We start from the raw sequence: 24,824 nt of genomic DNA, 5'->3' as shown, positions 1-24,824 counted from the left end.
GGAAAATGTATTTTTGAATACACAATGCCAACTTGTGTGGCTACAGACACTTTTTTGCTTTGGTATGTTTTGTAGGCTGACAATTTAACCTTTAATATTTAACCTTTTCTGGAATTAAAATGAAAACTTCATTAAAAGATTCAGGCTTGTATGAGTAGGGAAAATATCTGTAGTGCCATAAACCTCACTGTGTATATTCGAGTCATTAAAGAATGGGAAAATAATAGGGTGGAGGCATAATTTGCACTGAGAGTATTAATTCACATAATTTTAGGAAGTATGGACTGAAAAGAGTCACATGTTACCAAATTTCAGGAAGAATAATGCATGAATAAATAAAATCCCATAAGGATTAAATTAAAAGGACCCTTAGCTGTACCCAGACTGAAGGAAGAAGCGTGTTACTAAGAACAGGCAGGTGCGATGGATGCCAGCAACCCCCACACTTTTCAGATGAGGTCCTCAGAGATCTGGTGTGATCTCATTATTTCTTCCCTTGAAAGGGTGAGGGGAAGGTCGTATTTTTATTGCTGGACTATGATTTGACAAGTTGAAGGCACATGCTGCTACAACAAGCAAAAACACTCCATGTGGAGAAAACTAGAGTGTGCATGGACAGGCCACTGATGTGTCTACAGATCGTATCAGTGAAATATCTAGTCCTTGTACTTGTTTTTCTTATTCTGGTGCACTCCTGGAGCTATAATTATTGCATAATACTTGCCTTGATTAATTCTGAAGAATACCAGTAAATGTTTTATTTTTTTTTCTAATTTGGATTAGTATGAGCTCCTCCTCTGCTGTTAAAATATAAGAGATCAGAAGTGATGCTTGAATAAACACCGTAGTAATTTATGTAACACCGTGGCAGTTTCAGATATTCAGCATCATCCAATGTTCCACTAGGTGGACTTTCAAAAGCTGGCTTCCGTATTTCACACCTGCAAACTACAGCAATATTGAGTAGGAAGCACTGTGTGCCTGCAATTAATTCTGAATGCAGAAGTGAAATCTGGCACCATGCATCAAAGAGCTCGGAGGCCGTTTCTCTGGTTATTTGCTCAGCTGACTCTATTTGATCAGAGCTGATGTCCTCAGCAGTGTGGTGAGGTTGACATACTTACAGGAATCCGAGTGCATTACTAATTGCGGTCACATTGCAGGATGAATAAGTCCAAGGCTTTTCCGTGCCTCTTTCAGTGCTTTCCACTGTGAAAAACAGAATTGGCTGATTCTTTGTGATCCACCTGGAACCAAGACATTTATATTTAAGTTCCATGTGAACAAGGCTCCAATTTATATTTCAAGGCTACTTGGCTTGTTGCATTTAGACCTTTCTTGTCTTGCAGCTTGCACCTTCATGGGACCGACTGCATCCCAAAGAACTGTCATTCTCAACTCTCACGCTCACAGTACAGTTTCTTTGTCCCTTGCAGATTAAGGTTTTCTGAAGAAGTCCTGCTGAAATCCCTCCATGCAGTTTTATCCAGTTTTTCATAACTGTTTTTGCTTCTCAGGGTGTTTTCTGTCATGCCTAATTTCTGCACAGCTTGATTAAATTGAAAGAAATAAAAAATAAAAAAAGCATAAAAATGCAGAGAAATTACCAGAAATGTGTTTAGTAACAGGACTGACTCATGCCCAGAGTACAATATGAATAAGCAGTGGGAGTGCTTACATGATTAAAACACTCAAAATTTAGTGCCTTACCCCTGTGTACTTTGTTGAAACGTACCACACTGCTCAAAGAGAGAAAGTAGTCTCTCTGGAAAATGTTTGGAGGTATCTGCATTTTTCACACCCTTTGGATCTGTTACTACTAATAATGGTGCCAGTTTCATGGTCTTGTTAGAGGAAGAAGGTAGAAGGTAGGTGGAAAAGAAGCACTGGTCACCCTCCTACCACATCAAGGAGTGGCTGATGAAAACACACACTGAGCAAATGGCAGAGGAATATTTGTAAATAGGGACAAACATAGAAGTAATAGCTAAGTTTTTAAGGAGTTGGCTAAGCATAGAGCACCTCTAGATGTCACTGTAGCATTGTAAAATGTAGATAAGGGAACACTGCAAAGCTGACAGGATGGTTTATACGCTCTGATTCATGGTAAGTGTTTCGGTCAGCCTGTAATAAATTAATGGATCATTAGAAATGCTGTTACCAGACGTTGATTAACAGCAAAAGTCTTTTTGCAATATGTCAGTAAGACTGTTACTAAAAATTTTAATAGAATATTAAATATTTCTAGTTTTCTTTTAACTAACCAAGTTTTAACAGCAAAAGCTAGTGTAGGGTAACAGCTCATTTCTGGAAGGCATTTCTTTCAGACCCTGAGGCTCAATCCTGATCTTTTCTGGGCTGTTTTTATGCCAACAATGATATTGATTACAACTGAGATCATTTCTCCTGCTTTACAGCAGTACCAAGCTGATCAGCTTGGTAGTGATTAAAACAAGCGCTGTTGTTCATGGAAGAAGCATGAGTTAGATCACAGAGTATTTGGATTTGACCAAAAAAATCAAACTGTAGCTTCATGAGGAACAATGCAACATGAACACTGTATGCACTAACATATCCATTGCCTTCTCCACAGGACATCAAAGAAAAGTCACATTTAAGTGAGACGGGAACAAATTCTATAAAAGAGAAGAAACCTCCAGATTCAACAGGTTAGAATTTATTTTATTATGTGTTTTTTTCTTTCTTTCTTTTTTTTTTCCCTGATCTTGTCATAAGGGTACAGCTGTAGAGCCCTTATTTCTTCAGACAAATAGCCCTTACTCACCTGAGCAGCTCTTGTTTGGGTTACATGCATGCTCACCAGCATGGGTAAGAATTGTCCAAATAACATCACATTGCCATCACATCCAAGAAACTTAACTTGTCATGTGCCTATGCACATAGTGGCAAACTGCTCAAGGAAGTGCTTTGCATAAAGGCTTTATTAACCTGATAATAAATTTGAGTGAGAAAAATGTTTTCCAGTGCTATGTCTGAAAGGGAAGAATCTGTGGCCCATGACATCCAGTTTTAAAGAAAAAGTGCTCTGCTGAAGCTTGTAACTCTTCCCTTGCTTATGAGACATTTACGTTGAACATGAAAGTAGGAGAGGAAAGCAAGTGCCTAGTTCAAAAAGCAATGGAAGTTATGCTGAGCATGCAACTCCTACTTTAATACCACTACTGACTGACAGGGAATTACTGACAGATTCCTTGTTGATCTGTTTACTTACAGAGGGGGCCATCCAGAAGAGCCAGTCCTGCTCTCATGAAGAAGAAGTTGATAAGCTCAACAAGGAAAATGCTGAGAGGGAAAGTTCTGTTCTGCTTCAAATGGATCCTCCCAGACTTCATCCTGAAGGGATGCAGAAGGAAGAAAATTTGGCTGTTGAAAGCTGTGACAGACACAGGAGGAGCTCTGTTCAGAAATCCTCCACTACAGAAAGGCAGCAAGAAGAAGAAGCTGTTGATGATGGTTGTCAAAGGATAACTGGGCAGGAGATAGAGAGTGAGTCCCTAACAGATGGGGAGAGGAAGGAGGAACATCAGGTATCTGTAGCTGAAAAACAAGAAGAGAGGAAGAATGAAGGGGAAGGAGTTGCTGATAAGAATGAAAAAAAGGATAAGGAACCACCAGCACTTTCTCCAAATCAAGATGAGGCAGGACAAAGCCAAGATGAAGAGGCAACAGAGGGAAGGTAAGATCTGAAACTTAGGCTATACATTCTTAAGAGATACTTGCTTTAGACAAACACATAGTTCAAGTTTCATGTCAAAGTGGCTGCTTAATATAAATACTTGTGAAAATACAGCCTAATACAAAAGTGTAAAATGAGTTTACCTGTCTGAGATCTAAGCTCTAAACTGAAATTATACCCTCAGAACAGACAGACAATCTATGGTACTGGCAGTGTGCTGTGATGATTTGCTTGTGAGAAAGGTTAGGACGATGGGAAATGTGATGCTATTCTTAATCTTTGAGGAGAATTCTCCCACTCTGCCATGTTTATACATTGCAGCATCATGTAACCTGTGAGCAAAGTAAGGTTAAGTTAGGCCACGTACCAACTGGTAATTAAGTTACTACGACATTTAGTAACTTACTTGGTAATATAAAACTGTGAAACTTCGCCCAGGCAATTAAACTGATAAACTTGTTTACTGTAATTCTTTCTGTGCTGCATTTATATTTAGCCCTTCAGGGATAAACCAGTTTAAGCTCTCAGGAACCTATATGAACAGAATGAAATCCCAGTCCTCTCCCATTGCTTTAAAGGTGAGATTGATAGCCAAATGTTAAAACCAGTAGAATTCAAGTGGGCATTTCAGTAATGGACAAGCATTTTGCTGTCACGATTACTTAGAGGTCATTTTATTCCTCTAAGTGACTATTAAACCAGTTTATTTGACCTTATTATTTTACACTGTAACACAAAATAGCCTAATGCAATATGTGTCTGTGCATTTTTCATGTGTATTTCTAAATTTGTTCTGCTTTATATGTACTGTACTCTAATGCCATGTTTTGTCCTTGCAGGTGTAAAGGCTGCGGAAAAGGTACAGGAAATTATAGTTCAGTCACTGAGCAGGCTCAACATTTGAGCGTAGTAGTAGCAGTACACATCGGGTGAACATTGAAGGCCTAGTCAAAGATGACAACAGAGCAGGGTAGATGCAGAGAGTGCTGTTGGCATATGTAAAACTAAAAAAAGTTCTTACAGGAAGTAGTCCTAAAGCGAAAACCCAAACATTTGATTCCACTGGTATTGAGAGTGATGACAAAGACATCTGTAAAAAAGAATGACATCATGATCATAATTATTAGGGGGAAAAGAAGAGCATGGTAACTGCAAAGGGAAGCAGTTGTTCATGGGCCACATCCTAAACTGGTGGGAAATACCCGGGTTCTGTTTGCTTGCATCAAATATACCAAAATTTAGTGCCTGAGGAGTTGGCTCATCTTTTGTTAGAGGCTTCTGATCTGACAGAAATTAGTAGCAACTGATTTGCTTCTCCCACAACTACTCCACTATTATATGACCATCTTCTTTCCTTCTTCTTTTAATAACAGTGAGCTAAAACTTGTAGATATAAAATGGTGGGAGAAATTACATCATATGTGGTCAAACTGGTTGACCTTTGGAAGTACTAAGAACACGTGTTAACACAGAATCTACAATGTTCTGGACTTAGACTGCAAAACCAACATTCTTCTATTAGTACCATTGCAATCTGAACTGAGAACAATTGCAGTCTATATAATAAAGAAATACAGACTGTTCTGTGGGAGCTTGACTGATGCTGCCGAACAGTCAGATAAATGGTGTTCAGGCAATGAACTCTGGAGCAGAGTGAAGCAGAGATTTCGAACATTAGGCCTTTTGCTTGAGGATTTCAGTGCTTATCCCTGCATATGAAATGATGGAACATGAGGTGGTGGCCTGATGCACTTGAAGCTATATGTATCTGTGTGTGCACGCATAGGGCACAATGAATTTCTTTGCTTTGGGAGTGGAGGGTGGAGTGGAAAAAGGAAACGGTTATTAGATGTCTGTGCTAGGCTCTTAGATTTGGTAGCAGAAGTAAGAGATGGTGTACTAAAACTGTGAACTCCATTATCATAGAATCATAGAATCACAGAATATCCTGAGTTGGAAGGGACCCTTAAGGATCATCAAGTCCAACTCTTGACACCGCACAGGTCTATCCAAAAGTTCAGACCATGACCATTATCTGTCTTAAGCTTTTGTAAATTGTTACCAGTGGCATTAATGTTAGTTTTTCTCTATTGGAGCAACTTTCATCTGTGAGAGCAGGACATTTTTTTAATAGGGAGAACTTCCCTTTGGTGTGTATGAAAATTAAAACTGAGGGTCTGTCACTGACAAAATCTCAAAGGTTAAAACTTTGGCCCATAATCTAGCCTCTTTAAATGAGCACTTCCTTGACCAAAGTTTGCTAACATTTGAGAGGTGAGCTTTCCAAAACCCACATTCTTCTGTCACTTACATGCTGGGACTCTTGGAGTTTGTGCCATTATGGTCAAATTCTTCCTGTAGGATAAAGATTTTCTGGGCAAGTTTCGGGTCTCACTAACAAGCAAAGGCTCATACTCAAGGACATGCAATTCAAGCTTTGTAGAATCCCAATTAGATGGCAAACTTCCAGGAGTCCCAGCTTTTCACAATTCCTTGACCATGAACTAACTTCCTGACCATGTAAGTTATTAATACTGTCAAAAAAAAATCTAGGTACACAGCTGGTGTCCTGGAAAAATGGACGTTCACTGTGAATAAGGACAATCCACTGTTACATTAATGACCAAAGTGTTCCTGCCAGCTACATGCTGTCATGGGTTTTTTGTTTGTGTTTTTAATCATTTTCACTGGAGTAATGACCGGTTTAAAATTGCTCAACAAGACCCACACAAAAGGGAGCCAGCATTCCAGACCAGAGAGCTCATGTTGAAACACTGTGGCTCTAGCCCTCCCAACCAGTTGAAGAAGTATTTGTCACCTTGGTCAGCCAAAGGTCGCTCTCGGGAATATCAATCAAATGAAAAACAACATGGGTATGAAATTGAAATGGCAACACCCTGCAAAAAATCCAAAGAGAAATTAGGCATGCAGGGCTGGTCTCCAGCAGGGATTTTGACATCGGGATGGCAGAATGGTCCAGCATGTGAAGGTCTGAACAATAATACTGGAGATCTGCATTTGTGTTACCACTCTGTAGCCGCTGCAGGGTGATCTTGGGAAACCATCCCTTCCCTCTGTCCTTTCTTAGCCTTTATCTGCTTTCTTTTATTAAGCACAGAAACTCTTTAGAGCAGCATGTGTCCTACTACATTGGGCCCTGAGCCATAGTGGAAATCCCAGGTACTACCTGCCAGGATGAAACTCCAACATGTTCACAAGCTCTAGACTCAATCTTTAAAGGCAATGACCATGTTGGGGAAAATGACAAGTTGTGTCAAGCAGATTGTCAGTAGAGAAGGGATTTCTGCACTATGAACACCATAAGGTGTTTCCATGAAGGGAAATGACCTCTTCTAGCTGGGCTTGCAGGAGATCTCATTCTCTCTTCCTTCCCCAAGAGAGAGTTACAGTACATACTCATCTATTAACAGTCCCTGAGGAAAAAAAGAATCTGATTAGAGAAAAAGCCAGATTCCTTGCAAAACATCTAAGCAAATTGCTCAGGCTCTTTGTGAGCACAAAGCTACACAGGCTTAGTCTAGCTCTCTTCACCTTGCCTCTTGCTATTCTTACTACTCATGATGCAGAAAATGCTAACTAAATTAGGAGTGCTTGTCTTGATAGGGTAGCTCCCAATTACAACACCCTGTTTTCTGAGCCAGAGCTCTGTAATAAAACACTTTCTAAATAGCAAGAACTATCTATATAACTTACAGTAGGTATATTCAGTTCTTAGCTTATTTGGGGGGAAGAGGGACTAAAATATATGAGACATATATGGGCATTGCTTGTGACCACTTATATGCTGTTTGTTTTTTCTTTTGTAGATGATAGTTCTACTCCACCAGCACCATTTGATCACCGGATTGTCTCAGCCAAAAGGGTGGGGATCAGCAGTTATTATAACGTCAACAAGAATGAAATCCTGGGAGGGTAAGTCAAGTGAACCCAATCAACACAAAAAGCAAGGCAAAAATTTACAGCCAGACACCCCAGGAGGTGAATGGAAGCAACATACCTCACTAGAGTCAAAGTCGTGAAAATCTAAGCTCTAACAGTACTTTAGAGAGGAATGAAAACGGGAGGCTGATTTTACTGTGTAAGTAAATTTTGGCTGAAGGTTTGGCACCACCAGACTTGGCTTGTATTTGGTGTTGTTCTAGGTCAGCCAGCTGCCCTCAGGCTCTGTGATGGTGCTCCTATGTTGCTGTAGTAGTTCACATTGCAGCCAGCAGAATGTAGAGACATGTAGGTTTCTCCCCATCAGCACAGCCCATCCCTGAAAATACATGCATGTTTTCAGATAGATCTGAAAGCTAATCTGTCAGGCCATGTTGCTTGATGAGAGTTTCTTGACCTCTCATGATGACATAATTTAGTGTAGAGTGATATAATTTCTGATAGCAGCATGGTCTTAGCAGCTGCTAATGAAATCACATCCTTCCCTTGGAGTAGAATGATGACATGGAGAGAGGCAGACTGTACACTTAAGTGAGTTATTATTCTTACAGTATGTATGGCTGTTAGCTTGCCTGGGATACCTCATAACATATTAAAAGCTTGTAGATGTAATGAAGCAAGTATTACTGAATCATACAAATGGAATATCAGCTAAAACAGTGTGATTTTGGTGCACCTAAATGAGTAGTAACAAGTTTAATGTACACAACAAAATAGCAGTGATAGAGCAACTGAAATGGAGCTCATTAGGGAGAGGATCATTTCTGTTGTGTATAACCTAGTTTACATTCAGGACCAACACCAGCACCACTGGATGATTTTTTTTTTTCTTTTTTTCCATAGAGGGCGATTTGGTCAAGTGCACAAATGTGAAGAAAAAGCAACAGGTCTCAAGTTAGCAGCCAAAATTATAAAAGCCAGAGGTGCTAAAGAGAAGGTTGGTAGAGTCTTTTTTCCCTAATGGATCCCACATTGCTCTTCAGCTACAGGTCTGACCTGCTTTGTAAACCTCATAGCCATCCGGGGCTTGCTTTCACAGGAAAGACATGCACAGCATCCTTTCCATGACAGCTGTGTCATTAATGGCATTCAAGGGTGGGATTTGTCTCAGCCATCTGTCTAAGGCATAGCTGTCTGTGGCCAAGCTGATCACTGAGAATCCCCTTATAGTCAGTGGAGAGATTGGCATCATTACAAAGCATGTAAAATAGCTGGGCTGAATGGAGGTACCAGTCTTTCTCCCCTGACTGCAAAGGGAGGTTTTGAGGACTGTCTTGGACATTTCTTACACATATTGATTTTTCATACCTACAGCTGGTTGAAACAAATCCTGTTTCACTTCTCTCTTTTCTTTATATATCTTTGAACACACCAGTTGCCCATCAGTGCTCTCCCTCTTTCTTTCCCCTTCCTTTTTCTCTTAATATATAATTGAAGCAGTCCCATGTTCAAGCTATGAGTTCAGTCCAGAGATATCTACCACTGCTGGAGCAATCAAAGGCAAACCCTGGGTATGGGTGCCATGAATGAAAACATGAAGATAATGTAGATGTTTGGTTCAAACTGATGATGTCCTGGTTCATGTAACTTTCTTAGAATAAAGGCTTCTGAAACAGTACTCATTATTTTTTACAGGATGAAGTGAAGAATGAAATAAGTGTCATGAACCAGCTGAATCATGTGAACCTCATCCAGCTGTATGATGCCTTTGAATCCAAAAATGATATTGTCCTAGTAATGGAATAGTAAGTGTGTTCTTTTCTTTCCCTTTCTGTCTTTACCACTTTTGTTGGAATTATCTTTTTCCTTCTTACTTTCTCCTGATATTAGATATAAGACTTCTAACAGGTGAAAAGATATAAAAGATGTCCCCAGGAATAAAAAATAAAAATTCAAGAATTCAAGAAAAAGTTGTCCCATGGAACCATTTATTCGTTTTTTTCAACTGATGGTCCACACTACCGGTGCTTTAAAACCACTACCCCATTTAAAGAGCTGTTATATAGATTCACTTTAATTTCATGTGGTATTTTGTGTCAGCTAAGGAACAGACATCTCAGAATATCTCCAGTTCTCTGAGGCAGATGAAAAAACATCTTACAGTGAAGAGGAAACAACTGTACACATAGCAGATAATCTTTATATTGGGTCCCCAAAAGGATTAACCTGGCTTTTATGCTAGTTTATCAAGCTAATTGGGTTCAAAATTGCTGGCTTAAAGTCAAGATAAAAAGATGTTTCAAGGAAGCCAAAAAGAATGTAATTAAAACAATGAAATACATGGGAAAAGGTTAGAAGTCATATGATCTTGATTCTTCAGTATATTCTCATATACATGTAGTCCTATTAACTTGATCTACATGTTTAGCATAACACCAAAGCTAAAAGTCTGTGTAGACATGAATCGGTAACCTGGAGACATTCTGAAATGTAATAAGACATTAAAAAGTTATTTTCACTGATTTTTGGTTGCTTCACACTGAGATTTTGGATCACGTTCCCCTTAAACTCTGAGGGAGAAGGCCAAGTATTTAAATGCAGATTGTCTAGCATATTGTCTTGTTCTTCCATGTGACTTCATTAATTCCACTGGTACAAAATTACACCCCAAGATGGCATATCTCAATGAATGGGAGACTGGGCTCTCAAGCCTTGAAGAAGCTTAGGACAATATGCATCAAAACCCAGTACTCATAAAGTTGAGATCAGAGTACAATTTCATATTGCAAACCTCCCTGACTGTGAATCATTAAAATAGTCAATTGTATAACTTATGTATTACTGTAACTAATGTAACATGGGTTTGTAACATAACTAATGTAACATATGTTACTGTAACTACTGTAACATGGGTTTGGATTTGGGCTTGGTCACCACTTCATTGTCTTTCTCTCATCAGTGTGGAAGGAGGAGAATTATTTGACAGAATTATTGATGAAAACTGCAATTTGACAGAGATGGATACTATTTCATTCATAAAACAGATCTGCGAGGGAATTCAGTACATGCACCAAATGTACATTCTTCATTTGGATCTAAAGGTAGAGAACTGACGTGTTTGTTTTGTGCAATGACAGCTGTAGAAATTCTCTTTCTTAAGGGTAGGCCATACAGCTTAGCAAATTCCCATGGCAGAAACAACAAAAGTCCTTATTCTGTTTTCCTTAAACTGGTGGGTATTTACTTTAACCACACTTTAATCATTAGTTAAATCCTTACTGGGGTAAGTAATTTAGATGAGAAATGTGGTCACATGTCATCAAGCCCTATAGCTCTTGAGTTTTCTACAGAATTAATTTACAGAAAGCCAGCAACTGGCTACAATATCTTGTTATTTTCAGTTTTGATATTTGGATCTCAAGATATTGTGTGACTATTACTTAATCCAGCTGCACAAGATCTCTGTCTTATGCATCAGCCATGGGAATTAACTGCATTTTTACCATGTAGAAGCCGAGACAAGAGTGAGTGGAGGGTTGTTCAAGGGTCATTTGTGGTCTGTGAAAACCCAACATATCTTACTAAGGTCTATGCTGCACTGTTGTGGTCATGAAAAGGCATCAGTAGATAGCCAGCCTGAGGGAAAATACATTAAAATATATTTGCTAAAATGGAAGCAATAAAAAACAGTCAGTGGCTGATGGAACAGATATGGCATCTCTGTGTTGGACTTAACAATAGCTGCCAGTACAGCTGAAAGTCCAGAAAAGAGTAGCAGATTCTCCATCAGGAGCTTGTTTAGTTTTGTGAACTACTTAACTGTATACACAAAATTTCCCCTTATTTCTTTCCAAAAATGAATTCACAATTGCATGTTCTTACACTGGTTGATTGCTAATGATTAACTGTCACCCCTCAGAAAGTATGTTGTAACTGTATTTTTCATTAAGCTGGACATTTAAGCTGCTTCTTTCCCTTAAACCAGGTTTTTATCAAATAAAAGACATGTTTCTTACCATTATTTAGTGCAGGAATAAAAGGGGATGATGTCTTAAATTTTATGGCTTGTTATAAAGCCCCCTAATGATCCCTGAGCTTTACAAGAAAGCAAAAAGAAACAAAAAGTGCACAAGAGGGGTTTCTCATTGGTGGGATTTTTATTACAACCGCTGTTTTTGGCATGTAATAACTGAGTTAACATAGTACATCTTTAATGTTGTTAGTGTTGATATTATAGTACTGGTTAAGCAAATGAGCAGATGCTTATTGGGATCTGCTTCAGTTGTTGATCAATGACCAGATTCACTTTTCTCTTTGTTTATAAACATACTGATAACTAGAAAATTTCACAAAATTCTTTGGGGCATGCTAATTAGGTTCTTGGAGATGGCACAGTTTTAATATGAGGTCAAACTGCTGACATAAAGACATGTATACAGTCCAAGAAATTCTTCCCAGAGACCTCTCTTCTCATGAGTTTGAGGAAGAAAGCTTGAAATTGAAAGAAATTCATCCTGACCGTAATCATCTAGGACCTCAGAAAATATGGACATATGGTGTTTAAAAGTCCTACATGTAAAAAGAATTAGTAATGGTGACAAAGGTTAACTAATGTTTTAAGTGTTGAGGGCTGTTTTATTTCAAAGAGGACTCAAAGAGCAACAAGACAGAGTAGCTATAAAACTGCTGGCAGTGAATACAAGACTCTATTTCAGGTATTTACATTTCAAAGACAATTGGCCAAATTGTATTCTCAGTCCCTTCTATATGAATTTGGACAAATTCTAGGAAGCCAGTGGATTCTTGCCAGAGCATGAAGAACTACACTTGGCCATGTGAAAATCCAGAGGGATTTAACCTGTGAATCCCACCTTTTGCTATAATATCTAATGAAAATGTGAAGTTGATGTGGCTAGCATAACATACCAGTGTTCAATCAGTTACTGCCACAATATGCATGAACTCAGAAACATAAAGCTAAAAGATAATTGTAAAAGGTGTTGTTGTTTTGTTTTTGTTTTTAAATTACAGTGTCAGCTTAATTAGGTGTGTAAAACAACAGTGCCAGCATCCTGAAACCTCCCTTTGGAAGTCTGCGTTCTCTACCCCACTTCCCCTAATGACTTCTTTATCTGAACTGCTGCCTTATGTCAAATTGAACTGCCAAGGAGAAGAAGCAGTTACAAGGCACAGAACACCCAACCTCGACTGCTATGTGATAGCAGGGGGTACCCATGCAGAGAAATCTGACCAAGGAGGAAAGCAAAAGATGCTTTTTTCATGCTACAGTTTGCTAAAAGCCCAATTTGTCATACTTGTTTCTCATTGAAGTGTTTCTGGTTTCTCTTGGCAGCCAGAGAATATCCTGTGTGTGAACCGAGCTGCAAATCAAATAAAAATTATCGATTTTGGATTGGCAAGAAGGTATGTGCATGTACTCTTGCTAGTTGTAAATGAACTAGGAAACAGCTTAAAAAGTATCACATCTCTGCAACAACACATTTGACACACAATGGTCTCCTGCTGTTCCTGGGACAACGATCTTTTTATGTATGGATCTTTTAACTAGGGACATCTTTTAATATGGAATGTTTGAAGTTGAGTAAAAAAGTTTTGTTCTGAAATCTTTTTTGGGTGAAAGGTTGAAAGATGTCTGATTCTGATCGAGCATGCACATATAAGTATATTGGAACAGCTGAAAAGGACAAAAAAAATGATGACTCTTGTCTGGTCTCCTGCCCCCAGTGTTATGAGGTTCTTCAAAAGAGAGTGTAAGAGGCCATCAAAGGCTGTTACAATACAACCCATGCTATATCACTTTCTAGTTTAAGAAGATACCAATCCTTGAAATCTGAATTTCTTCCTTTATTATGCCATTTGTTTTTGTCCTGAAGTATGATATAAAGCTTGCAAACATTTTTTATTCTTTTATATGTTTACATTTACTATTACTTTGTACTTGTGTCTGTCCTTGGTTTCCTCCTGAATGTCCTGTATGCTTCCGAAATCCAACTGGACAACTTAAAACATAACTTTAGAGCTGTATTTGATGTCTTTTGGTAATGTTTCCTTTGCCTAGATATAAACCCAGGGAAAAACTTCGAGTTAACTTTGGGACTCCAGAATTTCTTGCTCCTGAAGTCGTGAATTATGAGTTTGTCTCCTTTCCTACAGACATGTGGAGTGTAGGAGTCATTGCTTACATGCTGTAAGTAGGATTCAGTCTCTGCTTTGTATGCTGTTTCTAGGTTGAAGTGTGTCAGTCATCCAAATAGATTGTTATACTAGAAGACTGACAAAATTTGTAGACAGCATAGAAAATGTGGGCCTCTTTCCAAATTCCACATTCAGGAATCTCCCCCCTTTTTCAAGCACCACCAACTTTTCTTCCTTGTTCCATTGAGCATCTCTCTTGAGCAATTGGACATTACACTTTCAGAATAATGTAGACCTCTTGATAAACTGCCAGTAGGTGTGTACAAGAGTGGACAGTGGTCTGGAAAATGAAAGAATGTAATGAAAGAAAATAATGCTTGGTTTGTTGGGGAAAAAGGGTGATTATTTAAAAAATGTAAGTAAAAGAGAAAGTGGGAATGGTCTGGAAACTTTCTTAGACAGTAGCATGCTGCAAGGTGGACCAGGAGTAACAGAACAATCACAGACAGCACATCAAAGATTATGTACAGAAATGGGCAAAGAAGGATTTAACATATTTCTTTTTACTTTAGCCTCAGTGGATTGTCTCCCTTTTTGGGTGATGATGACAATGAGACCCTCAATAATATTCTGGCCTGCAGCTGGGATTTTGAAGATGAGGAATTTCGAGGTGTTTCTGATCAGGCCAAAGATTTCATCTCAAAGCTTCTCATCAAGGAAAAATGGTATATAATCACTGTGTCTTTTTTATATATATATATTTTTGTGTTCCATGCCATTATGCCACAGTTGTATAACTTATACTGCCCCACTGCAGAATTATCATGACTTATCAAAGTTTTTAATGTCCATGTAAAATACTATAATGCCACTTAATTTATGTTCATTATGACCATAAAGTACTCTGAAGTTACGTGAATGAGTTTTTGCTTTCATGTTATTGGTTTCATGGGTTAGCTGCCATCTGGCATAAAGTATCCTGAAACGACAGCATTGCATGATGGCAGAACACAAGAGCTGTAGGAGACAGTTGTTGGATTGTAATATTCTGGGAAAAACACTTACTAGCATTCTGGTTTTCCTTTAGCTGGAGAATAAGTGCAACTGCAGCCTTAAAACACCCCTGGTTATCAGACCACAAGCTCCACTGCAGACTCCAGGTCCCTAAATTTAAATATCCTTGTGCATTGTAGATCTGCTATTGCCTTCTCATGTTGCAATGTCACTATTTGCTTTGACATTTTTCTCATCTGTTTTTGAGTCCACCTTTCTGATGTATTTCTTGCTACTGTGAGCCATGTGTGTCCCTTTGTTTTTACTTAGCTGTTCTAATTTGCATGCTCACACTTGCTTATCAGTTCTTGCATGGCTGGGAAGAAATATATCATCATGGGACTGGTGTGTGTTGCTGAGTGGATCCATTTCTTAGCAAAACAGGGTTGTTTAAATAATGGACACAGAATTACCATATGTTGAAATATGGTAATATGAGGAGTTTTTCAGCTGGGGATGATTCTGCTTACGTCTTTGAAAAGTCTTTCAGGCTGTCCTCAAGTCCCCTATGAGTGCTGTTAGATTTCACCCTAGCTCTTCGCAAGGGATACTTTTCCCAGTATAGCTTGGAACATCAGCCAGTGCATATCTTTGTATTTTAGCACCTTCTTGCCCTTTAAGTATAATCAGCTTAGTGGCAAGAAGAAATACAGCCATTGTTCACCCAAAAAATTCCTTTTGGCTGAGTTGGAGAATCCGTGTGATTTTAAATCATTTTGATTATTTCTCTCTTAAGTGGTCAGTAAGTATGGAAGATTCAGACTGTTGATGAGCTTGCTGTTGGCTGAGTCTAACTGAGTCCATGCTGTGGTTTAGTGGTTCAAGGGGGGATCATTTTGAACAGGTTTCTATTTATTCTTTTTTTTTTTTTTTTTTTCAGTTTCAAGTGCAATATTCACTGTTCCTTTACAGGCAAAGCACATCTATGTTAAATAAAATGACCGCTGTAGTACCTAGGATTTATATGTCAAGGTGCCTTTTGAACTGCAGCCATCATTAAGAGTTAGTAAACCATCTTATTAATTTATACAATAATTTTATTAAAATAAGATCAAAGATTGCAAAGATAATAAAACAATAGTACTGCTGGTGAGGTGGTGTGAGTTTTAGGGAGGATGGACTGAGTAGTATCCTAACAGCTCTAACCTTGAGAGACATTCTTGTTACACAAAGTAAGGATAACTAGAAATAGGATGAAATGGGAAATACTAATAATCAAATAAATTGTTATCACTTTCATTGAAATTTAATTACCTTGATAATGTCCCAGAACAACAATGCCCATAAGATTATTAGATTTATAAATGAGCATACACAGTAAAAATAAGAGAGTTTGTCACCTACTTTAGAGAATTTCATAGGATAGCATTCAACCCCTTCAGTTTTGCTCCAGTGAAGCTCTGATTGCTGCAACCTGGAGGATAGGTTGGCTTTCCAAATGCTGCAAAGACATGAGCTGCTCACCTGGTATGCTGCTTCCTATCACCAATTTTCTTCTGGGAAAATCCTTCCCTCATAGAAACCTTGCAACTCATTTCATCCTCGTGGCATCTTCCCTGGTGTTTTTCTGTTTGTACCTCTTGCACTTTCTAAACTAGCTTCACTAAGCATGCTGATGTTGCAGTGCTCTGCCATTATATTAACTAGAGGTAAGATGGGACTGATCTTCAATGAATACTCTGATAATGGCAACTATCTTTCTTTTTTGTTTTCCACTAGAAGAAGGCTAAAGGCACCTGTGTGTCCCAAGCACCCCCGGCTCCATAATCCCTCTGAAAGAGCTGCCAAACAGAAGGTTTGTATGGGGTCTCCAGTGTTTCTTCAGAAGTAAATACCATAACCCCTGTGTGTAAGGGATCAGTGGGAGGCCGAAAACCTCTCACAGTCCTAACTGCACAGGCCAAAATATATTCACCACCACCATCCTCACTGTTGTTTGGAAAGCATTCAAAATATAAGCTGGCCCTATCACTTATACCAAGTCACAGCAATGTATAAAACCCCTCGTATATATGAAGCCATATGTGCTGCAAACCCTGGCCATTTTAGAGGGAATGAATGGTTATGCTCCCCCTGACTCTCATGGGGCAGGATTTCACCCAATAACTTCTCAGTGTTGAAAGCTTTCAGGTTTTCATGCTGTGGTTAGGAGTATGGTTTTAAAGGGGTAGAAATATGAAAAGTAATTACTTTTTAGCAAAAGCCCGGGCCAGACCCTCAGGGCAGTTCCAGTAACTGTACTGAAAGAAAAGTGAGGTGTCCCCTAAAAGAAGCTGCACCACACTTTAGAGGACCTGATTCTGACAGGGCACTTCTCTGCTCTTTCAGTGTGTAGCAGTCAGAACAATCTTGACGGCATCTCTTTGACCTTTTTTTTTTCCTTTTTTTTTTTTTTTTCCTGGCTCCCTGTCCTTGCCTTTTCATCAACAAACTCTTAATTCGTGGTTCTCAGGCTGGCTTGGCTACCTCCCCCAGGGTGGCCAGCAAAGTTGCTCTCATGTTGTGTCTCTGGTCTTTGACCAAAGCGTGCTCACTCAGCCACTTCGAAATCCGGCTACCTCAGGCAGTGCGGTATCTCCATAAACCAGCACACCAATTCCCACAGCCCCTTTTTACAAACTACCACAGAAGGTGGGGCCTCTCTTGAAGGAGCTTGGGAACCACTCAGAGCTTCTGGGGGCATCTCTGGACAAGACTCGGTGGAGGGTCAAGATGCGAACAAGTCTGAGAACACACACACTGTAAAACCACTTCCTTTTAATCATGCGTCATGCGTAACAACCAGGATACCAAAATAAACGTGGTCCACTTCTCACCGCATGCAAGTTTTTAGTGCTGCCATCATCCATCATCCACTCAATAGGGCAGGAGATGTGGTGGGTTTTACTTGCAATGGGTTTGTCCAGAAACATCTAAAAAAGACAGATTATTGCGAGCGGTTGAAATTTTTGTTCTGTTTTGACTAAACATAGGATTAGCACAGATTTTATAATAGTGTGGTGTAGTCCCACACCAGTTATTTATCTTTAAATGAGTTATTTTAAGTATGTGAAGCTGCCTTTCCATGGTACACTGGGGGTCAGTGAAGGCTAAGGCTCTGTTCTTATCTCCTGCTTGCCTTAAGCCCCATAACTTCCTGATGCGTAGTGTCCCAGCATCACCTTCTGCACTGGGAATGCACTGGGAATTAATAGCTCTCTGCGATCTTCAGCATTCATCCCTGCTTCACTGGTGCTGGGACAGGTTACACGAAGCTTTGGTCCAAACACTGGTGCACTTCTACATAGTAAATTTCAAAACTGATTTTCCCAGTGGTTTGATCTGTGTTTGCCATTTCAAGATGCTGTCTGCACAGCAACCAAATGCTGAAAACACTCCTGCTTTCAACCAGGAAGCACCATATTACACAAATTTCTATTGCAACCAAGATCATCTTTGAGATAAATTGTCTGTCCAGCGGCAGTCAAAATTATTTTTAAATAAAACTTTTATAATTTTGTAACGTAGTAACTTACCCATGATCTAACCAGCAGGAAAACTTGCTTTTGGCTTTTGCAGTATTTCCTCTGAGAATGTTTTTCTATTTGGCGTTTATTTGAGTTTACTTAATGAGTGGACCTAAAGTCATAGCACTGTTTTGTTTTTAAAGAATCCCTTTAGCTATTTTTATCAGGCAAGTAGTGTGGTTGCCATATTTAACCCAAAATAATACACTCAAGTGCCAGCTGATTTAGGCCTGGCATCATAAATGCTTGCAGCGGTAACACAAATAAATGGAGAGGATTGCACCCTCCCTTTCCATGCTGGGATCTGTATGACAAGAGTGGCAAAAAAAAAGCAGAGTAGCTACATTTCAAGGGAGACCTCCAGGACCTTTTCTCCCCTTAACAAAGAGGCCTTGTCTTTTTAAGGTGTCTTTTAATAAGGTGGCTGCAAGAACCCTTTGTGAGCAAGAAGCTTCAGCACTGCTTTCTTTTCCTTATGCACAAAGAAACCGCCATGTGGTTGTCCTAGAACGCTTAACCAAATAAAAAAGCACACTGCTGAATTAACTGGATTCTTGTTTTGTTTGTTTTGCAGAAAAGCTGCTGTGTGGTTACTGCTGCTAAGAGATTTGAAAATATCAGCAGTCTTGGTGCTTTACCCCCCTGCCATGACCGAGTCTTTTACTAAATGGACCAACAGCATTTTAGCTGCAGGATAAATCCCAGCATTGCTGAGCTGCTGCTTCTCTATTCAGCTCTCAAAAGAAGGAAAGTATTTCTCCAGTTTGAGGAAGGTGTCTCTTCTGGAGCACCACGTTCTCCATGTCTGGGAGTGCCACATTTGCTTGGTTTCACAAAAATCTTTTCTCTATCTTGCCTTCATGAGGGTCATTTAGTTTTCAAAGCTTGTTAGGATTCAAATTATCAGGTTAAATTGACTGTTTCTTCTCAGGCAGAAGGCAAATTGGCACTGTGTTATATGTGTAGCCAAAAATGATTTGACACTGCAATCAAATAATAGGAAAAACAGACAAACAAACAAAGAGCCAATTTAAAGCTGCGTTATGTAGATTTGAAGTTTGTTTTTCCTGTCATCCTAAAATGAGCTAAGGATTAGCTCAATGAAAGTTAAAGCCATGATAATGTACTGCCAATGGAAGTGAGAAATTAGGCTTTCCTTGCAGGTAGGTGGATTTGCTGCAACCATGATGCATTTTAGGATTTTTTTTAGCCTGTTGAATTACTGTTCATTTTAAATACTCTTGTATTCATTCAACAAGAAAGAAAACAAGGCACTAATCACTCATACCCATGCAGGATCTTTTCTCCATTATGCAAGTGTAACTCAGAGCTGCTCCTCATAACCTCTGTTTTTCTAGTTTTCATTTCTTATATTGCTACCAAGTCCTTCTGACTCCTAAGTAAGGAAAAAAATGGGAATCAAAACAGCTGAATTCTTTACCTGATATTGTTTGAGTATGGCTCTTCATTAAGTGAATCTGAATCTTACTGGCCTATGCTGCGAGGTTAAAATAAGAATTATTCCCTGCTGTATATGGCTTTCTCACTGCTTGGTTTCAGAACTACATACATGCAAAATATAGCAAGTATTTTATTCCATGATGCTCACATATCGCAGTGCCGTTAGGTTTTCTTTGATTAATCCAGTTCTGATCAAACATATTAACATAAAAATATCTATATATTTATCTATACATTTCATACATATTTATATTTGAATTATGTCTTTTATTAAAGGGGATCAACATAAAGACAAAACTCAACAGCATTATTCATCACTACCCAATGCATTGTTTTCATACCTTTGTCCTTTCTGAATAGCACTCATATATGAAATAAAAGGGGCCCACTAATGGGACATCACATCACGACATCCTCTACAGCCAGTTTGATCCAATGCTTTAATGCCATTGTAGTAGATCTGTTGAGGCTGCTTCTGTAAACAAACAGGGCTTTTTACAGCTGTGAAATCTAAGAAATACTGACGTGTTGTAATAGTTGTTGCAAGTAGATGAGAACCATTACTACAATCACGCAACGTTTTACCATGTAACTATGATACCATGTAGAGCACTGCCACCTCAAAATCCTTATCTGTAGTCTTAACTGAAGTAAATGTTGACTAGCAGAAATGGAAGTCTCTCTGGGAAAGTTGCTCTTGAGCAGCCTCAAAGCAAGGAAACCAGAATATGACCTTGAGATAGAAACTAGTTTGCTTATTTTTAGTCACCATTCAAGTTTCCATGTGCAAAATAAACAGAGAAGCTACCTTTCTGTTAGGGCTGGAATTCCCACTCCTGTCTGACTACCTTCAAAACAGTTAGCTTTTTGTGCAGTAAACAACTCAATGATCATACCAACATACAGCAGGCTAACTTTGGAATGACAAGATCTCATTGTGCACTTCAGTGCCAGTATTATAGGTTTGAATTTTGTTTTTCCTGTGGTGGACATTTACATGAGTATGAATAATTGCATGTCATTTTGACTCTTAGTAACTATACTAAAATAACAGTGTGACTATAGTCTTATCTGGTTTGTTGATCAGTTAAACTAAGAGAATTTATCATTTGTAGATCTGTGCAGCTGAGTTGTGATGCAGAGCTTCATGCCATAAGGATCAGCCACATGTTAGGGCGCGTTGCACTAAGTCAGGCACTGATACTCCAGGACTCTACTGGGGAACGTGGCCTCTTGCACACAGCCACAGAGATCATCTGTAGAGCTCTCTGTCAGAAATACACACATGTAAATTACTAGGGAGGGTGGACATATTTCACCTGCTTTGAGAGGGAAGGCCCTTTCGAAAGGCACAAATCAAGGAGGGGCTACCTTTCTACTTCCTTGCTTGTGCAACTGGGCAGGGTGCTAATATTTTCGAGGGATTTAAATTCCACTGTCACTAACGTGGATAATGATGGTCACATTCTTGAGTCTTGTCTGTAAACTGCCCCACTGCTCCTGTAACGAGGGATGAAGCAGGGATGGGACAGTTGCAGGTGGTTTGACTGCGCGAGTGTCTGCAGTGACTGATGTCTGGCACAAGCACAGGACTACAGGTGTCCAGCTGAGGAGGAAAAATCCCAAGCATACTTCTTGCTATTGCCCCAAAGACTCTAGATTTAAAGCATTATGTGCATAATGTGCATTATTAAGATCTTAAGTGTTATTAAGGGTAAAAAACAACTGCACTGCTGCATAATTATCATTACTATGTGTAGTGGTGTGCCTGAGAAAAGTTTCTCCAGAGATGCTTGTTTGTATCTTTGCTGACTGTAGCAGTTTAGTTAAATAATACTTGACACAGCTCCATTTTAGTGCCTTCCTAATTGTGTCTCGTTGCACTTTGAGCAGCATGCTGTTCTGTGTGTGTGTAAGTTTGTTGTTGATTGTTTTCCTTAAATATATTCTATAATGACTAAAGACTGCTATAATAAGTTATTGTTTTGACACATCATTATTTATTTTCTACTAGGTAACAATAAGTTGGTTAAGTTCTAATAAGTCAACTGCATCTATGTGAGTTTGCTTATTGTTCATTTTTGTTGCATATCGGTTTGAGAGACTTTATTTGGAAACTGTGAACTTCCGTGCCTGAGAGCGGGTTTAGGTGTGAAGGGCACTTTACTTTAGCTGTAGTTACTGCATTCAGCTCTATAACCACAGACAGTCAGAGGCGGCTGCAGGTTCTGCAAGAATCACAAGGGAACAGAATGATCTGGAAACATCAGTTGTGTTGGAAGGGATAAAGTGCCAAGATGAAGTATTTGTTCTGCGTATGCCATTGTATTCTTCCAGATGTGCAAATTAGAGGTCATACCATTGGAACAGAGTGATTTATATCAGGCGATGACTTGACCCCAAGTTTGCATACGGACTCACTGCTAGGCTGCAGCAAGGAAAAGAACTTTCTGTTCACACAGGCAACTTCAACAACTACATTACACAGCAACCCTTCTGCAGGAATGACCTGTGGGAATTCACAGGGAGCTGAAGGCACTCTCTGGCTGCCAAGTTCTCCCATGGTCTTGGAGGTAACTTTACTTAGGGAAGCACAACTTAATTCGTGCAGTACTTGTGAGAATTAGAATGCTGTTATTCCTAATTCTGTAGATAACAGCAGAGAGACTCGGCTAGATAAAACCTCAGAGTTTTGCTCAGGATATACTAGAGTAGTCTAACATTAGCATCAGAGTTATAAGCAAATTTGTTTCATTCAAGGTGGGATGCTAGTGGCTTTCCAACAATTTTTTACATGTTGAACAACCTGGAGGCGATGAAATGGGTAAAAACCTCTACCACATAAATATTTCCATACTATCGAATCCATATTTGTGCAAACCTGGAGCCAGTCACTCCCCTGAGTACCCTCGTAGAGTAAGCAGCTGGCAATCTGTGACAGTCTGGTCTGGAGATTATAACAGAAGCTACGTTTTAATTTCTTTTTCATATTCCTTCTAATGACAGAAGTGGAATAAACTTAAAGCCTAAGCTAAACTCTTCTATAACTTGATTCCTATCAGGAATAACAGTGCAGCTCCACAGATTTAAACAAGGGAAGCGCTTGGTCCACATTTTGAGATACAAGTAGCACAAGAGCCCAGTTTAATCTCCCCTCCTCACCAAAAAATAAAAATATAAAAATAAGTTTTAAAAAAAAAAAAACAAAACACAACACTACTTTGCCCTAGTCCTCAGCAGTTAAAATACAAAGAACCTTACTTTTTAGCAGTTGAAGTAGTTCAGTGAAGATACATTTTTCTGCAGTGGTTAAATTGCTGTAGTAAGGGTCAAGATATTTTAGCATCTTCAGTTCAGTGCTGATATTACTGGCAGTGTCTTTCAGCAAAATGGTCCCCGCCAGCAAGTGTTCTGCTTTTTGCCACTGATGGGGATCTGAAAACTGCCCATCCCCTTCCCTTGGCCTCACCAGTAAGCAGAGCATTTCATAGTTTGTGGTGCCTTAATATAAGATAAGGATTGTAATTCTGCTTCGTGTCAAGCCCGCAGTGGTGATGAATGAGCACCGATGCTCCAAACTCCTTCCTGCTTTCGAGGAGGATGCTGCATTTTCACATCCTACTTCTGCTGTCACTGATATATACTTGTCCTCATGTCTCATGTGAATAAAACTAAACACTGCATGAATCCATTTAGGGACATTAGACTCTTTCACCTTCCATGAAGGCTTAATAGCTGAACAACTAACTACCTGTTTCAAGTATTAGATGAAGACTGGTAGATATAATGCTTTGTAAATACGTTGTTTAGCTATGTCAGTAGAGTTAGCAATCACATTTTGGTGTGGCAGAACTAATGTTTGTGTACCCCACAGCAACTTCTCTTAGATGACAGGCGTATGAGAACTAAATCACAAAGCATGTGGATTTTCATGTACCGTATCGTTTTCCTTGCACATCTGGTTTTGTAGATTAACTCATGTATCTCTGGTACGTGTTCTTTTGTGAAAAACATAAAGCAACCTTGTAAACAGATGACAGGAATAAATGCTGATTTTGTTTACTCCATGGTTTTTGTTTATTGTATTTAATGTGCCTGTCATTTATGCTAGTAAGTAATAGAAAGAAACAGTGACTTTTTGCCAGGTACTGGCTATGAAGGTCTCTAGGTACACAAAGAAAGAGTAATTTCCATTGAAACAAATGCAGATACCTAAGCCAAAGGTCTGCTCAGGCTCACAGCTTGTACTTTACTTACCCCTTGTAGCAAAGCCACTGCTCTCTCTGCAAATCACTAGGGCTTGGCGTACCCTTGGACAAAATCTTGCTGCATGTCCTCAGATCAGATCAGTGGAGAGGAAAGAAGAAATTTCTAGTGCTCGTTCATTCAATGTAGCTGGTGCCAGTCTCTTCTCCCCAAATAGTCACACTTTGGACTGTTGGCTAGCTATTCAGTATTGCTGTCCAAGGAACACACTTGTGCAATGTCCTAGCTCACTGACTAATAAAACAGCCTGAAATCAAATGGATGCTTCCTGCAGTGTTAAATTAACCTCAAATTGGACTATCTAGTTAAGAAAAAATAAATAAGAAATGTTATAGGATGAGAAAGCAGGAAGCAACCTCACACTGGCACTAGGCTATATTCAGTAGGCAGCACTTTTCCTCCAAGGCTTATGCACAGCTCTGGTTGCAACACTTGAGACATTTACCATGCTTTAATACTTGAGGACTGGCTTTGATTTCTTACAGTAGAAGTCCCGCTTAATTTCAAGCTTTCCAGGTATAAGATCTAAGCATGCAACAGGACACCCCCTGGTTAATTTATAAGTTAAATTGACCAAAGAGTTACCCTCATCCCTGGGGGAGCGCCACACTTCTCACCAACAGAGCAAAGCCATCACAACCCAGCTGGTAGATCCTGGGGTTGGAGGGAGCAAAGAGCCCAGGAAACAATTTTCTGAGAGCTAAGTATAGGACACACAGCTGTTGCCTCTTACCACCGGCTCGATGCAGCCCTGAGACCACCGATCCTATCAACTTGTGCTTGGT

At 39.3% G+C, this 24,824-nt stretch overlaps 1 protein-coding gene across 4 annotated transcripts in view; it reads left to right on the top strand.

The window, feature by feature from the left end:
• MYLK4 (myosin light chain kinase family member 4) overlaps nucleotides 1–23,840 on the top strand; it is an 80,168-nt gene extending 56,328 nt beyond the window's left edge. For 3 of the 4 annotated variants that reach the window (XM_038174249.2, XM_038174250.2, XM_038174244.2), the window contains 13 exons: nucleotides 2,594–2,669; nucleotides 3,235–3,697; nucleotides 4,537–4,556; nucleotides 7,525–7,630; nucleotides 8,501–8,594; nucleotides 9,293–9,402; nucleotides 10,557–10,698; nucleotides 12,951–13,021; nucleotides 13,677–13,805; nucleotides 14,326–14,478; nucleotides 14,841–14,913; nucleotides 16,526–16,601; nucleotides 18,887–23,840. In XM_038174249.2, the coding sequence (XP_038030177.2) occupies nucleotides 2,594–2,669; nucleotides 3,235–3,697; nucleotides 4,537–4,556; nucleotides 7,525–7,630; nucleotides 8,501–8,594; nucleotides 9,293–9,402; nucleotides 10,557–10,698; nucleotides 12,951–13,021; nucleotides 13,677–13,805; nucleotides 14,326–14,478; nucleotides 14,841–14,913; nucleotides 16,526–16,573 (1,485 nt within the window). In that variant the 3' untranslated portion in view covers nucleotides 16,574–16,601; nucleotides 18,887–23,840. The remainder of the gene's footprint in view (nucleotides 1–2,593; nucleotides 2,670–3,234; nucleotides 3,698–4,536; nucleotides 4,557–7,524; nucleotides 7,631–8,500; nucleotides 8,595–9,292; nucleotides 9,403–10,556; nucleotides 10,699–12,950; nucleotides 13,022–13,676; nucleotides 13,806–14,325; nucleotides 14,479–14,840; nucleotides 14,914–16,525; nucleotides 16,602–18,886) is intronic. The other variant, XM_038174246.2, reaches the window with a different exon arrangement.
• The last annotated feature ends 984 nt before the right edge of the window (nucleotides 23,841–24,824 follow it).

This window comes from Anas platyrhynchos, chromosome 2, assembly GCF_047663525.1.
Source record: "Anas platyrhynchos isolate ZD024472 breed Pekin duck chromosome 2, IASCAAS_PekinDuck_T2T, whole genome shotgun sequence".
NCBI classification, from domain to species: Eukaryota; Metazoa; Chordata; class Aves; order Anseriformes; family Anatidae; genus Anas; species Anas platyrhynchos.
Note: the sequence above shows the minus strand (reverse complement) of the source record. Positions and strands in the feature narration are given on the sequence as shown.